Source organism: Habropoda laboriosa, unplaced genomic scaffold (assembly GCF_001263275.1).
Source record: "Habropoda laboriosa isolate 0110345459 unplaced genomic scaffold, ASM126327v1 scaffold39, whole genome shotgun sequence".
In the NCBI taxonomy this organism is placed as follows: Eukaryota; Metazoa; Arthropoda; class Insecta; order Hymenoptera; family Apidae; genus Habropoda; species Habropoda laboriosa.
Genome location: NW_017100138.1, coordinates 131,652 through 148,867, shown reverse-complemented (window position 1 = coordinate 148,867; position 17,216 = coordinate 131,652). Strand labels below are relative to the sequence as shown.

Below are 17,216 nucleotides of genomic sequence, written 5' to 3'. Positions count from 1 at the left end.
ACTATTATATACATATGTATTTATATAAATATTTAATATTTATAAAAATATTTATATTAATAAAAATATTTAATTGTTTTCAGGAAAATATAGTACCAGATAATTGTAGAAAATTACATAGATCTTCTCAAATCCTTACAATAACAGAAGAACAATTAATAGCATGTCAACGAGTTCCACCAAGTTCACCTGTTGATCATGAACTTATGACGTGAGTAGAAAAGTTAGTACCTAGACATGTGCAGTATAACAAATTTTATATTGTCTATACAAGGTGTTCCATAACATATGGTACCCATATCAGGAATGGATTTAGCACTTGAAAATAATAAAAAAAATTTTTTATAAATATATGTCCTATTAGACCTTATTTATGAGATGCAGTTATTTCTATGTTCTGTCAACTGGTATTTTATTACTTTCATAAAAAATGCTCAAATCGATTACCTTGCACTTTAACAAATGCCTGTAGATGTTTTGTCGCTAATCTTGATACATTTCCTACGATTCTGTTTTTTCTTGAATTTGCTAAACATTACTTGATTTTATAACGAAGTGCTTCAACATTTTCAATAAGCCTTTTGTAAAAAAAAAATTTTTTTTAAATGTCCCTAGATGTAAAACTCCTATATATTTAAATCTGATTTATTAAGTTCAATCCATGCTAATCTAATCCTAATGTTAATGTAACTTAATCTATTTACTTCGAAATTTCTCGTTCATAAATTGTCTTGCAGACGCGTAATATTCTTATTGAAAGAATGGACTAAGATTTATGAAAAGTTATGACAGTATTTACAGAATAGAGGAAAGATTCGTGTGTAAGATATTGACCATTATTTATAAGTAGTTCAACGAAAACAATACTATTAACTTCTTTTGTTGGAAGGATTATTACAGCATAAAAAAGAAACAAGTTTAAGTAGAACAAATGTTTATATGAATCTTTTTGATTATTTTCAAGTAGTGGATCTATCTATGAAGTGGGTCTCACATATATTAGAGTACATCCTGCATAATAATATATAATGTAATTATCTAAGCTTTTTTTCAAATTAACAACGATATATTTTAGCAATTTATACTTTTTTATATATAATTAGTAGAAAAATTTATACAGTTTTGTAATTAATCTTTTTATAGGTATTTAGAGACGGTATTTAGAAATCAGGCTTGTGTGACCGGATCATTCTTATTTAACAATGATGCGCACTATGGATGTTCAAGTAAGCATCATGGGGTGGATCTTGACCAAGCAAGTAGATTATTTGGAATTATTAGAGAATTGGATAACAGCACAATTCAAGAACTGGTATATGAGAAAAATTCATTTTTCGAAGTTTAAATATCATTAAACATAAAATTACGCCAAATGTATTATTTTTCAGATATTTACTTGCATATCGGACAGCTTGATTCCCTCCTTTGTTAATTTACCATCTAAAGTAATTTGTTGGGAATCCTTAAGAATCTATTTAATATTACCTTTGTATCATGGTTTCGCAAATCCTCTTAATTGTAATTTATTGCATAAGCCATTCTGCAAAGCTGTTTTAGGATTAAAACCAGAGGTTCTTGAAATTGTAACAAACTGGTGGCTTAAGGCACCACCTCATTATTTTGAGAGATTAGTTAGAATTCATAAGTCAGTTGTTCTACATTATGTTAAACAGTCCAAACCAAATAAGGTAATAACACGAATTATTTTATTAATAAAGAATAAATTATGTTAATAATGTTATATATTTTGAATATTTTTGTAGGGTGTATTGTGGGATGTGACTCTGCAAGTTGTTTTGGATTTTTTACGCTTACTAAATAAATTGAACAATGAAGGTGATGAAGGCAATATAGTACCTTATTCTACTTTTCATTTGCCAGAATTAGTAGAATTTATAGATATAACAGATGATTACATAAAATGGATTTCTGAAAAAGAATCTGTTTCTGTATGTTACGTTTCTAATATGTTCTTAATTTATCAAATTATAGCATTGTAAATATACTAAGTTTACTTATATGATTGAAATTTTGTTTTAGTACCAGAAAGTGTTTTGTCATTATCCTTTCCTCCTTGATGCTCAAGCTAAAATTAGATTGCTTGAAACAGATCAAGCTATTCAGGTAAGGAATATACTTGTATTAGAAATGGTTTTTTATTTTTTATACTACACTTGTTTATTTATGTCAGATGCAATCAGCAATGAATGAGGCGGCAACTCGAGCTGTAATAAATCAAATATTCTTTGATCCATCTTCTGCACTTTCACGAGATCATAATCAATTTGTAATATTAAATGTATCGCGGGAAAATATAGTTCCAGATACTCTGCTGGCGTTGTCACAATATACTTCTAGCGATTTGAAGAAACCTCTTCGAGTGAGTATTACAGTGGCACTTCAAATATTTTTCTTGTAAAATATAATTAATGTAATTATTTTATAAAGGTAAAATTTCACGGTGAAGAAGCAGAAGATGCAGGGGGAGTTAAGAAGGAATTTTTCATGTTGTTATTGAAAGAAATTCTTGATCCCAAATATGGCATGTTTAAACAGTATGAAGAAACTAGAATTATTTGGTTCAGTGAAGATTCATTTGAGGATGAAAACATGTATTTTCTGATTGGAATTCTTTGTGGACTTGTTATTTATAATTTTATTATTATAGACTTACCATTCCCATTAGCTCTGTATAAAAAATTATTACATGAACCAGTTGGATTAATTGACATCAAAGAAATGTCACCAGTACTTGCTAAGTATGTTATATTACTATTTATTTTTATACTTCTTTTTACCACAAAGAATTATGCTTACAATTATATTTTAAAATTTAAATTCCAAAACATTAAAAATATAAGTGCAATAATGTGTGATGTTTAGGAGTATGCAAAATATACTTGACTATGAAGAAACAGATTTTGAAGAGGTTTTTGCTTTAAACTTTGAATTGGTTAGAGATGTATTTGGTGAAAAAAAAATATACGAACTTATACCAGGTGGGAGTAATGTTCCTGTTACATTAAATAATAAGTATGTATATATCTCTTTGTGTTGCATTTAAACATTTTTATTTAAAATTTTGCATTTTAACAAAATTGTTTATAGGAGACAGTTTGTCGATTTATACGTAGACTATACGTTAAATAAATCAGTAGAACTTCACTTTCAAGCATTTTATAAAGGCTTTCACAAAGTTTGCGGTGGTCGAGTGTTAGAATTATTTCATAGTTACGAACTTATGGCAGTAGTGGTAGGAAATGAAGATTATGATTGGGAAGAATTACAAAAAAATGCAACATATAAAGAAGGATATACAAAAAATGACCCTACTATTATACTATTTTGGCAAGTCTTTCGTGAACTTACATTAGAAGAAAAGAAAAAATTTCTACTGTTTTTGACTGGTAGTGACAGAATACCTATAGAAGGCATGAAAGCAATGAAGGTAAGCTATTTAAGTTCCATATATTGGATACTGTTTTATAACGTTTTAATATTGTCCAATTTCAGATTACAATACAACCAGTGATGGATGAACGTATGCTGCCTGTTGCTCACACCTGCTTTAATTTACTTGATCTCCCACGATATCAAACACGAGAAAGGTTACGATATAAGTTACTACAAGCTATTCAGCAAACTCATGGTTTTTCATTAGTATAATTTGACTACTTTAATGTTACATCACGTGCATAATACTCTATTAGTTTTTTATCTAAATTAAATTAGATTATATTAATAAATTAAAATCAAATCGATCTGTATTTTTTAGAGGCTTTATAATCGAATGTTAAATACAATACAAAAAGTTTGTATTATGATTAGTATATTTTTCTACAGTTTATTTAATTACTATTATCTAGTCGAATATTGAAAGTGTATATATGAAATTCGTGGATTGATATTCAACACTTTTCATTATGTGCAGGAATTGACATATTCAAAATATCAACATTGGTTTAGAGTACAACACATGTAAACATTGTATTATGCACGTTATTTTGCTAAAATATTATTTACAAAAATACGATTTAAACAGTTTTCTAAATTAAAATTTTATAGATATATTAGTAATTTGCTTTAAATAAATTAGTTTTTAAAATTTCTACAGAGTTGATAAAGAATGTTCGAATTTAAAAAATTAGATAAACTCAGGAAAACTTGTTAGTAAATAAATTGTAACCGAAAGTGATATTGATTAATAGAGTAATGTTTTAATAACTAAAGATATGTTTAAATTTCTTTCATACATTAATTCTTTAACAAAGAACTCCAAAGAACATGCAGAGCACGCTAAATATGTATATTAACCTTCGGATGGCGGATGTCGGGTCACCGCTGACCCAGCTTTTAGATGTCACAACTCTCCTTGTTTTATAAATATGTTTGTCAGTTTAATCATAATATATTTTTATCATTTTAAACAATATAATGCCTAGTAAAATAAAAAGATGTGGCTTCTCTTGCGTACGAACAAGATTTTAGTTTGGGTCATACTTGACCCGGCTTCTATGTGTGTGACTATCACGCCATCCGCTGTACGAGGGTTAAAAGCTTATTTAAATTGTTAAAAAAAGTGCTACTGGTTGAAAGTTAGCATTTATTTAAATAACTTATTCTTTTGCTTTCTAAAAATAAGATAATGTGTGAAAATGTGATTTATTCTAAACTTGAATATTGATCCGTAAGTCGTATAAAATAATCTATATACTATTAATATATGAATCCATTTAAGTGATTATTCATAAAGCAAACTGTTATATTTAAATTCTATACTAAAATAAATTTTTTTAAAAGAAGAACCATATTCGATTTGCAAATATCTTTTATTTATACACATCAATATATTACATTATTAAAAAGTTTCGTTAGTTATTTAATGGACACATAGTTCATTTTTTTTTTTTTTCAAACTTTTTCAGAAATAAAAATTTATTCGTAAAAATGTTTGGTATTTTGTTCGATTTTTATTCGATGATCGATTTTCGTTATTCGTTAGGGAATCTTTGCGTTAATTGCAATTCTTCACTTCAATGTTTCAATACTCCACCGGAACACAGTTCATTTAATTTTAATCATTTTTCCACAAGATAATGGTTTTTCTGTCAAAAGCATTAGTTTTTATTTATTTATCAATATTTAGCGCTAAATAAAAATGAAAAAGAACCACAGTAAACGTTTTTAAAGCTATACTACTGTTCAACTTTTTACGCACAAATGAGAATCGCGGCGATAAAAAGCAATTGTTCGATCAGTCTCAGTATATACAAGCTATGTTGAAATTCGAAATTCGGACAGAAAATGTTTCAAGAACCTCGAAAACTTCTCTTATGTATCTCGCGAAAAGTACCAATTCAGGCTAAGAACTGAAAAAACGAAACACGTATTCTATTACACGCGTACAGCTCCAAGTCCTGCATAGAAAAAGAAATTTTAAGTGAAATACGTTAATTAAATTCATTAGAATAATTTGCATGAAATATTACATTTCTTGCGAATGTCGTGAAAATCAAACTCAGGACGATGTTATAAAGAAAGTAAATAATTTTAGAATAGGATTTGCTATTGTTGATAGGCGGGGGTGAAATACTGAGTTCCTGGTGGAGCTCGATATCCCGGGTACGTATTATTTAAAGCATGTTGAGCGAAAAATCCGCTGTAGTCCTTGCGTACTCTACGAGGCCTAACGGCAGGACCTTTCGCCAATTCCATTCTGGCCCTGTTTTCAGCTTCCGTTTGAGCTTTCACCGATGGTGGTGGCCACTTCAGATCTCCTCTCATATTTCCGCTTACTGGAGCCTTTGTCGCGGCAGGTTGTGCTTGATAAACTGGTGCTCGTGCCTAAAAAATATTTAATACTCTTATAAACTTCAAAATTTAGCTCATACTCAGTGGAAGAGCTACAGTGAGGTCGTAAAATTAGACAGGCGTGAAAAAATATGAAATCTGATCTTCGAAACATCAACTTGGGTGAGATAAGGAGTTCTAGCCTAGTTCAGGATCGTACGAAGTCAACTCGGCACCGGTTCTTTCATTACAGTATGTTTAAGAAAGTGATAAAAACAGAAAAAAGGTAGATGTGGATCTATACTGATCTAATCACGATTGCTGCTCAACCGCTAGAAGCGTCGGCTATCCGAGGGTTCACGTCTTGCGCTCGACGCTTGTGACTTGAGATTTGGGGAGCTTTTATAAGACGCGTACGGCCCTGCGTACGACTCAATCAATCGATGTTTTCACTTAACGTCGTGATTTGCGACTTTACTATAGGTATTCCACCAAGTATATATCATTAAAATTCCCTAGTATTTCATACCAATTATTACTATACGCGCAAGAATTTCTTTAACGTCGTTACACATCATATTTTAAGGAATTACTGGAAATACGAATAAGAAATTCTACATTTTAATCTATGAAAAGCTTTTCTATACCACAAAATATTTAAATTATTACAAGAGGCAAAGTAGTTTCATACTTTGAAAAGAAACAGTGTGATAGTTTTTACTTGGTCTTAAACCTCTTATTCATGTGAATAAGCTTATTCATAAGTTTATATGCTAACTGAATTTATGTACTTCTGAATTTATACTTTAGCCTAATAACATTTTACTAAAGTTTCTGTGTATTTAAAAAAAGTTAACACATCGTCTCTAATTATTTGGATGTTTGTAGTATTTAAATAATTTAAGCAATTTGTATATACATACGTTAAAGAAAGAGATAAAAATAATTTTACTATATTGTACAATCTGTATACATGTATTATCCTTGTTTATGTTAACGCAGTAGTATATTGTCAAAGTTATGATGATATCAATAATAAATTAACGAAAACATGTTTTTATTCAACATATTTTATAGATTTTTAATGTAATCATTGCAAAATGACACTTCTTAACTTTCTAACCTGTTAATGGTCTTCGTAGTATATTTTTTAATCAATATTGAATTACTTTTAGTTTTCCCTTAGAATTACTGATAGTTTTTCATGAAGTGTATTATTAATATTGAATATTTATGCGTAATTCATGTATTTTATAAAAGCTTTAAAATATTCGAAACATTTATCGGAATAGATTTAGTAGATCATATTTCTCGTAAGTGATAATTATAACGCAGAAATTTGATACTGTAAACTTCGTAAACGATTTCGGGAAAATTATGAGAATAGCACATATTTCAGGGTTGAGCTCATGCCAGACGTTTTGCATTATTTCATACGAATGGTTCAGCAAATTATTATGTAGTATAAACCACGCATCTAATATACATACATAAGTAACACGCGTGGGTGGTACACTCAGTTTTATCTCGTTCTTCTTTTTCATCTGCTAGCTTACGTTGTTTCCAATATTATACGTTCTATTGGTACTTGTAAAAAATTTATTCAAAATTGATAACAGAGATATTGAAATTGTAAGAATTTTTCAAAAACAATTTGTTTAAAATTAAGTTGAGTATCTTTTTCTTTAATGTCATACATCGTACGAAAATAATAATGACTTAGAAAATAATTTTTTAAATAAACATTTTATATTATATCATTACGAAATTATGCGATTACAAATATCTTTTGCAAAATGTAATATATTTTCAAATAATTCTTCGAAAAACGTTTACGTTTGTATATTGGGTTTATAGAAAAAGTAGTTGCTTTTCAAAGTTGAAATAAAAAAGAAAAAATGGAGTCATTTTATACTTTTAAGAGGATACGCCATCCTGAGGCGTATAAAAATAGGTAAAGTTTGAGAATTTTTTTCATAAGTGAAAATGTAACATATTTACTTTAGAAAAATTGGAGAAAAAAGCTGAAAGTTAGGTTTTTATCCTCAGAAAAAATTGAAACTTTTCATTTAATAGTTACCTATGAAAAAAATTCCCAAACTTGACCTATTTTTAGGCGCCTCAGGGTGGTGTACCCCCTTAAGTTATCTCACTATTATGAAAAGCTAGTAATATTTTCATTAATTAAACCTGTGAGATTGGTGGCTCCGGACGAAGTGTAACTGTCGATCGTGGTGCTTCAAAGGCAACAGAAGCTTGTGATGGTCGCGTCAAATTGGTATCTTGGGATTGTTGCTGTAATTAACAATGCAATTAGATTAATCTTATAAATTGTATAAAGAGAACAGATGTTTGAACGCATTGCGTATCCATAGAAGACACATCTTCGAAATTAACAGCCGTTGACTACACGCTCGTTTCCAGAACAGAGGAGAGAGGTATTACATAAAACACACAAGGGCCACAATAAATTCCTTGTTATCGTGCGCTTTTCCTGCGGAGCGATCCACCTGTTGAACTTTTCAATTGTACATAGGTGGCGACTTGAAATGGAATTCAATCATTTCATGCTAATTGTAACTATTTCATCGGAACGTAAATTACAATAAATGTACAACTTTTCTGAACTTATCGAATTTTAATCTTGCATTTAAAATTTTCCTTCTTCTAATTTCTACAATTGACCCTTTCCAGCAGCGCAATTTAATGAAATCCTTGAAAAAGAAGAAACACTCGATTACCAACTTAATTTGAAAATAGTTAAATTCACCAAATGTAACAGTGTGGCCACTTGTAAAAATATTTATTTTAAATATAGCATATAAATGCAAAAATAGTAGGTACATGATAACAAATGGAATCATTAGCCTGGAGAGGGTTAAATTAAGTAATTTTGCTAAAAAGAAAAGGACAGTTTTTCATGTGTACGCTTCTCTAAAAAGTTACTCATTTGTAAAAAGTGTGCACATATGGTTTTCACACCACATAATTGCTTATATTATTGTTTATGTCCACCACTAATAATAGTAAATTGGCTCGTTTAGAACAATGTTTTTAGTTTTAAGAACATCGCAGAAAGATATGAAATGTTCCAAAGTACAAGCGTAAATGGTTTAGAAATCGTAACTTAAAAAACATTAACAAAGATTTGTCAAAATTTCCTCCAAGATTAAAGCTTTAACTGAAAACAGTTTGATCGTTACAAAGTAACAAATGCAGGGTGTCTCATAACTGAAAGTATAATCGGACAGATGGTAATTTAATGAAAATAGTAAGTTAGAAGTGGGCAACAAAGCTTTTACGTACGAAGTTTTATTTTCGAAAAAAAGAGTAACTTTTGAATATTCGAAAGCTCGCAGAAAGGTTGTTTACTTCTTTTTTTTTTTACAGTAGAATAGTACACGAGTCACTTGCAAAATTCTCGGAGTAGGATGAATATAATCCTCTTTAACATCAATGCACTTGGGGACCAATCATGTTCCAAAGCCATGTTCTCTCTTTTACAGATTTGAACTTTCATGTATATACGCAGAATTAATGCTCTTGTAATACATTGGCAAAAGTGTATCGAACATTATTTTCAATAAAAATGCTTAATTCCAGTGGAGTTATGTTTTTTTTTTCCAAAATGAACGACTTAAAACCGTGTTAACTTTCAAGATGACCTAATACCTTTAACCTTCTGCAGACGATCTGTCTTCGGCGACTCAAGTGAAATATTGGTACCGCATTTCTTCGAAACGAATTCTGATTTCTACTGAAAACAGTTTTAATCATTTCACCCAACGACCAACTGTACAACGTAGTAGAGACTTTAATAAGTACTCCATAATTCTTTCAGGCTTGTTTGTCTACGAAAATAAAATTTCGTACAATAGTAGATATCTTCTCTCACATTGACCCAATATCATCACCTTTCCATCGAAGAATGCGACACCCTATGTATCGCTGTACAAGTCGACACCTATGTTTCAATCACTTACCTGAGGGAGAGACGCCTCCAATGGCAGTTCACCGCACCAACCCCTCTCGAACTGCTCACGCGGAGGTATACCGTGGGTGGAGATCTCTGGAGAAGAACGACCGAAGGTGCAGATGTCTGGAGAAGGACGATCGAAGGTGTTGATTGCTGGAGTAGGACCGAAGCTGCTGATTGGAGGAGTTGATGGAGGTGTTACCGGTCGCCAGCCCTTTGGTACCGGTTGATGTTGAAAGTGTGACGGTTGCCGTAGAGTTCCGCCAGGGCTAACCGGCGATGGTGACGACGACGGCACTGCACTCTGAGTCGACGAACGAGCAACCGACGGGAGCTGAGGTGACGAACCTGATGAAGGACTGCTCTGGTACGAGGCGAGACCACTGATTCCACGGGTCTTTCGAAGGGAAAACAGAGGCTTTTGTAGGCATTCGCCGTGTCGAACGGTTAAATTTTGGTTCGGCTGCCGATTTTTCATCGTCCTTTCGATATTTTTAGGACACGAAACTCGAGCAATAATGTCTCTTCGAGGAAATTGTCTCGGTATATCCGCCTCGACAGCCACAGTGGTGTAGTCAACCGCGTCGTCGAATATGTATTATTTACATCTCGTATTATCATTATGTACATGATTTGCGAATATACTACATATGAATATCGTGCACGAAATATATTGACTAATTACGGTATAACAACAAACACGTAGGAGACAGAACATTCGTTAAGAAAGGGAAGAGAGACGTTAAAAGGGGTGAAAGATGCACACGTAAAAAATAAGACAAAAGTCACATGTAACACGGTAAAAAAAAAATGCAGGGATCACTCGTTCTATATGTATATATGAACGTTCGTAATGTCGTTTGAGATGTCGCGTTCTAAAAGTATATGTACAAAATTCTATATATGTAACTGTCAACTGGAGCGTATCGCTAAAATTGTGTTATCTAGCGCTAATCGTTCTAAATTGAATTCAATTAAGCGTACGTATAGTTTTCAACAAGGATCTTACAGATCACGAAATTTACCTTTGCTTGTACAGGCCCTTGTTCCACGAAGTCTTGGTCCTCTGGAGGTGGAGGCCAAGCTACGCGTTTCAGACCTGTAAATAATTTCAACAACTCGTGTAAAATATTATTATTAGGATATCGATTGAAAATTACAATTAAAACGAAGTGTATGGTTAATTGTGTTGCACGCCATAGAAAAAGACTGTAACAAGATGAACGTGTACCTTATTTATATTTGAATCGGGAGAAAGTAGTGTGTACATTTAGACTTCTAAGGTGATGTTTCACGAACAAGATTTGTGTAATCTGTGCGATCTTCGAAAATCAATTATCAGAGTTATATTTTATAGGTGAACAAGGTGGCAGAAGGATATCGATATTTAACAGTAATTATTATTTCACGAATAATTTGATGGCTTCTTAGAGATAAATATGCAGAGAAATGCAGACCACTAAGTGCGTTGATAAATTTAGAGGATGTATATAAGACCCTAACGAATTGCAACATTGCCGATGCATTATTCTCAACTTCGAACTCCGTCTACCGATCCGTGGATCATCTCAAGAAGATCCCAAAATTCGTCGTCGATACTACTTGGCACGATTCGCGCAGCGTAGTAAAACGATCTAGAATTCTTGTAAATCGGTAGAATTGTAGTGAAGAATAAAAAGTTCTCTTTTAGAAAAAATACGTATACATATGTACATTTCAAATTGAAATATATTATTACTATATTATTACAATATAAACAATTTAAAACGATCGATTGTTGCGACTGTAAGAGAAAAATCAGTCAGGATAACGGTGGTGAGCGGTGGAATAAGATATAAACGTGGGCGGTTAAACAGAGTGAATCCTTGTATTTCGAACTATACTGTACGAGTGCTGATACAATTCTATCTTTCCTGAAAAACCTAGTCAAGAGGACCCCCTTGACAATATGGCCTTTCTTAGCCTTGAGGCAGAACTATCCCTAGGAGGGGGAAACGCAGCAGAAGACTGCACATGGCCCACTCAAGCCTTCGCTTTTTGGACTTTTCTAACACGACATAAAATGATAAAATTTACTTTAAATCACACTTTGCATACAAAAAGTTAATTGTAAGAAAAAATAATACAATTTGATTGAATAAAGCAAATATAAGGACATATCAAGTCTCGTCGAGATTTTTGTTTCGCCTTAAATTGTATATAAAATGTGACCCCTCGGGAAGAAAGGATAAAAATTAATAGCAATGTTTCTATTCGAAGAAAATTTGAAGAAAGCAATTGAAATTATCCATAGAGTAAGCCTTTATTGTAAAATATTGTAAATAACTAAGATGTTGATGCGACCTTAAATTATATTTAAAAGAAATATATTTTCGTTCAGCGGAGAAAACAACTGCGCGGAGTTAACAAAAGCTTGTTTGCAATGTATACAAGATGACTCATTCGAAATGGATGCGTCATACTGCGCTTTAAGCTATGACGTGCAAACATAACATTGGTTTATTTTCGTAGTTCGTTTTTCTTTTTTTCAATTCGCTCAAATTTTATTATATTTCTTGGAGAAATACAATAGAAATATGAAAGAAATTTTCTTGATACTCCTTAAGAATTTAAATAGCTAACGTTTTTAAATGCTAGTTCATCATGAAAACGTTAACAAGCTTGTGCCTGACTAATTAAGGTATTCACATTATAATTACTCCAGAGTAATTTAAGAAAATAATTGAAACAAATTAGTTTAATGTATTAATTATGTTGTATGTAGAAATACAGTTTATACTATAATTATAGATAATATAAAAAGAATAGGTACACAATAATTTATTTAGCAAATTTTAATTAATGAAATCAATTAATAATAAGATAATCATATTTTAAACATATGCTTTAGTACTGTTGTTGTGAACTATTCAGGAGATTTAATGGATTAACAAACGTCTTCTGTTTTGTGCAGCTAGCAATCTAATTACTGAGGAAAATTCACACACTCAGTTACATTAAAGATATTTCATTTCATTTAGAATATCAACTAAATTGCAAATCATAGTTTTTATTAGAAATATGATTTATTAACTTGAAAATTAGTGTAATACCAGTTTCACTCCCATTTCCATTATTTTCTTTCTTTTCCTTCTTGCAACATCTATGTTGATCAACATACTAAACTTTAGAATTTCATAAATTGGATTGTTTGAACAAAATTCTGATTAACGAGGAATGATTTATAAACTGCATAGATTATTTTGCAAGAAACACTTGTTGCGACAAGTATGTGCAATTAGGAAATTTCATACCAGCCCTCATCAATACTTTTCATCGTATTCGTATTTGTGACGATAAATTTGGCTGGGAACGCTGGATCGAGTTTCGTTCCTCGTGTTTGATAAAAAGAAGCGTGGAAAAGAGTGGTTATTGCGTCAATAAAACGAATTATTATTCACGCTGCTATACCGCAACGTTGTACCGGCCAAGTTTATATTTACGCGATTATTGCTGAAGAATTCTCACAATTTCGGCCTGGCCTTGCTGTATTCTTAGGTTCTTTGGTTTTGGAACCAATTTAAATATTGAACACCAACGTGAGACCATGAACGCAAAAATACATTTTTTAGAAATAGAAATGAATTTGTTGCTAATAAAACGACGTACGCCAATATAAATCTAAATAATACCATCAAGTACTCGGTAGGTTAGAAGATACTGACAATGGGACATCCTCGATGTGATAATCACCGATTTTGATGAAATTTTTGTATGCGATAGATCACGAAGAAATATTCAACGCGTGCTCTTTTTTTTTATTGGCAATCGTCCACTACGATGGAGTGAAAATCGCCCTTAAAGTTAAGGGTAGTAAACGACTTAGTCCAATATCTCGGAAATTATTAGAGATAGAGGAATGGTGCAAATTGATCAAATTTGTATCCCTGAACAACGAATGTAGCTGCGTAAACAGATTTGAAAAGAGTCCATTTGTTTAAATAATATATTCAAATTTCTGCCATTTTTGTTAATCTTTCTCGTAAAATATTTATCGATTTTCGCGTATATAAATTACATACGCAAAATACGGATAAATCTGAATCTCCACCCATTCAATGTGGACGATTGCTGATAAAAATAATATATAGAATATTTTTTTTGGTATCTATCACATATCAAAATTTCATCAAAATCGATGATTATGACTTCGGTATGCTTTCTTGTTAGTCTTTATTTTGGAATTTTCTTTGAAGTGCTGTATTAGTAAAATAATTATGAAAGATTTCGTATTACGTTGTTACTATACGTTGCAAATTTAATTGATATTCCATAAAAAACTATAAATGTAAATTGAGTTTAACTGTGGTGCACTGTTGTTATCATTTTACATAATGTAACTTTTAAGGTATTAAATTGTGTCAATGTTAATATAACTTTGATCATATTTTACTACTAAGTTCCTAATGTACATGATACTGGTATACTTAATTACACTTGACATAATACCAGACAGTTAGAATTTACCTTCTTAAAGATTTCAACTTCACAGATTTTCACCTTACAAAAAAAAAAAAAAAACAGATACACAAAAAAGAATGCAGTGGATCTACATATTTTTAATGTAAATTTCACAAAACATAAGCTCATTTAGTCAATGAGACATTGTTTTTCTGAGATAATATCGTGTTTAGTGTACGACTACTTGTATACAGGTGCACTGTATCCACAGAAAATTATACAAATACAACCCCTACACGTTTAATAGACATTGCACAAAATTATAGAAAGTTTACGACACGGTGAATTGTTGACACAATAAAATCACGAAAATTGCACCACTAATACGAAATCATGATCTATTAATCATACACACACGTTCCTAGTAGATATATCAAACTTTCGCTGCCAACCAACCGGTAAATAGGGGAGAGATATTTTCCGTATAATGCGTACTGTTCCCTCGCAGAACTTTATACCAGAAGTCACTTAGTTACTTGGAGAAGAAGGAAACGACATTGCCAAAACGGATACTCGCCAACAACTGATGCTACCCTGAAGTCACCTGTTCGTTTCACTATGGTAGATCGTTCTAGTCACCGATTTTAGAGCTTTTCTGGTAACTGGCCAATAAGTGGGGGTTGATACTAACAGGTGAAAAGTTACGAATTTGGTAAGGACCACCGTTTAAAGAATCATACAACATTTTCTATTCATTTCTGTCCACCTAACGTTTCAACCAGCATTCGTAAACAGAATAGAAGATAGATAGGGGTAGTTTGTTACGTTAACGCCTGCGTTCTCTGAAATTTTTATACCGATTCAAATGGTAACGAGAAACCTTAAAAATAATTTATGTACACTGTGTTAAATATTTAAGTCGTACAGAAGCAAGTAAAATTACATTCATTCTATGTTACTAATTACTAAAAAGTAAATAGTGCAACTAGAAGTATACGTAGAGTTTTCAATTAAAAATATATTCAAAAATGAATGACGTTAAGAAGTAAATGTTTCGTTTGTAAAATGAATTCCGTGATTCATTCGGCACTTAGGTATATGAAAGAAAGTAATCCGATTTCACGATATAGAAAATGAAGTAAATGCTATTCAGAAAAAATTTCTCATTCAGGGATTACATTTTCTAAATATAATAGTCTACGATGCCAGTAATAATTAAAATTAACATAACACTTTGTTGGTACCTATATCTTGCTTTTTTCTTACAACCAATATCGTTCTACAGTTATTTATTTTAGATTGTTCATCTGAAATGTCAAAATCTTTCTTTAATTCTAACATATTTCAATAAACATCCAAGTAGCTACAAAAAATAATAACTGTTTCAACTTTGCGTTTGTTAAACTTCAAAGTGCTTTGCGTATAAGCCTTGCTAATATTTAATTTAACGTTAAAAAAGAATCTCCGTGGATGTAACGAATACGTAAGTACTTTGTTCTACCAGTAATACTCTTGAATGCAAAAATTAAAACAAATTAAATTCAAAATTTAACGAAATACACTTAATTAAATATTGCTCTTGCTTGAGTTAATCTGCAATGTATCATCAGAGTTACAACATCCCAATTTTGAAGTAGTTAACACATTTACAGAGCATAAATATTAATAAACATATCCGGCGAATTCCTGTATCTTACATTTAAGATAAGAATAAAAAGTATAGAAAAAAATATGATCAAAACTTTATCATTAAATATTCTTATTATAACCACTTGGTGGAAAATCGTTTTTCTTATCTAAATTCACTTATACTTTCCTCTAACCGGGCCAGTCCTAATGCAAAAATTTATGTTCCACATATTCATCTATTGTTATGTAGTTCTTTAAAACAAGGATAAATCGTTTTAATCACAGTCAATGAGAAATACCAAAAATTAAGTGAACTTATTACTCTTGTCCTCAATGCATTAATCATATGTAATCCCTCCTTCTCTCCAAAAAGTAAGGAGCCGGCAAATTTCCAATAATAGGACTGTTACAGGAGTTAGAAAAACAAGCAGGTGACATGATTAAGGAGGCAGAAAAGCTGTTCACATAGATACACACATGTCGATGACGGGGTTGATGAAAGCGTTCGAGCTCGTCAATCTTTAAAAATGGTTCTTTCCAGTGCGTCTGAAAGTTACCAAACAAGGATAGAAAGCAAAATTTCGACAAAGACCGTTTGTAGCATTTCGTGCAAGTGATACTGTTAGTGTTCACCTCTCCGTAGATACGTTAAATCAGCTTGTCTGAAAGTGATGTTAGTCTCCGTCGCTCATGATTAGCAGCTTGCAGCGTGTAAGATTCGCTTCTTGTTAGTCTTCTTCGTTTAGGTTAATGCGCAACTTCGTGCTTCGGTAGCTGAAATCTTTCGATTAATTTCCTATATATCATATATACGTCCTCCGATTTTCGTTTTCTTTTTTTTCTTTTTCACATAACATCTGAGGTCGTTTCTTGCGAATAAATTATTTTCGAAAAATATAGAAAAAAATAATACGTTGAAAATGAAAGAAACCGCATTAAATTTATTACGACGGGATCGATTAATCAAATGTCCGAATTTATACATATTTCTATCTTGTCAAAGAAATATCTATTTGCACGAACATCTCGATTTTGACTTTCAGCCAAATGTTTGGGACAGGAGAGTAACAATTGCACGTTAAGCCGAGAATTTGTTATATTTCATGAATTTATCACCGTGATGTAATATTAATTCTAAGAAACTAATCGCTAATTTAGGAAACGACCAATTCTTAACATTTCTGTTGCAAAAAGATTTATTGCAGATGATATTGTACCATAATTGTAATCATTTAAGTAACAACCTATTAACTGAATTGAACAAATATATAATCTTCTCGTTTCATTTTTCCTATAAAAATTTACTGCACCAATTCTGCAACAGACATCTTTTCGAACTTGTGCAACTAATAAAAGCTTTCTCAAGATTATTTACCATTTT

The 17,216-nt window shown here is 31.4% G+C and overlaps 2 protein-coding genes across 2 annotated transcripts in view; one reads left to right on the top strand and one right to left on the bottom strand.

Annotated features, from left to right (window-relative positions):
* LOC108579759 (probable E3 ubiquitin-protein ligase HERC4) overlaps window positions 1-3,666 on the top strand; it is an 8,217-nt gene extending 4,551 nt beyond the window's left edge. Inside the window, exons 9-18 of the mRNA XM_017943370.1 lie at window positions 84-211; window positions 1,144-1,312; window positions 1,389-1,688; window positions 1,764-1,949; window positions 2,041-2,124; window positions 2,192-2,380; window positions 2,449-2,759; window positions 2,884-3,033; window positions 3,109-3,448; window positions 3,514-3,666. Coding sequence (XP_017798859.1) covers window positions 84-211; window positions 1,144-1,312; window positions 1,389-1,688; window positions 1,764-1,949; window positions 2,041-2,124; window positions 2,192-2,380; window positions 2,449-2,759; window positions 2,884-3,033; window positions 3,109-3,448; window positions 3,514-3,666 — 2,010 coding nt within the window. The remainder of the gene's footprint in view (window positions 1-83; window positions 212-1,143; window positions 1,313-1,388; window positions 1,689-1,763; window positions 1,950-2,040; window positions 2,125-2,191; window positions 2,381-2,448; window positions 2,760-2,883; window positions 3,034-3,108; window positions 3,449-3,513) is intronic.
* Window positions 3,667-5,511: 1,845 nt separating this feature from the next.
* LOC108579718 (leucine-rich repeat extensin-like protein 5) overlaps window positions 5,512-17,216 on the bottom strand; it is a 19,833-nt gene continuing 8,128 nt past the window's right edge. The window contains exons 5-9 of the mRNA XM_017943326.1: window positions 16,324-16,332; window positions 10,792-10,865; window positions 9,845-10,163; window positions 7,981-8,045; window positions 5,512-5,844 (exon numbers count right to left, since the gene is read on the bottom strand). Of these exons, the coding sequence (XP_017798815.1) occupies window positions 5,566-5,844; window positions 7,981-8,045; window positions 9,845-10,163; window positions 10,792-10,865; window positions 16,324-16,332 (746 nt within the window). The 3' untranslated portion in view covers window positions 5,512-5,565. The remainder of the gene's footprint in view (window positions 5,845-7,980; window positions 8,046-9,844; window positions 10,164-10,791; window positions 10,866-16,323; window positions 16,333-17,216) is intronic.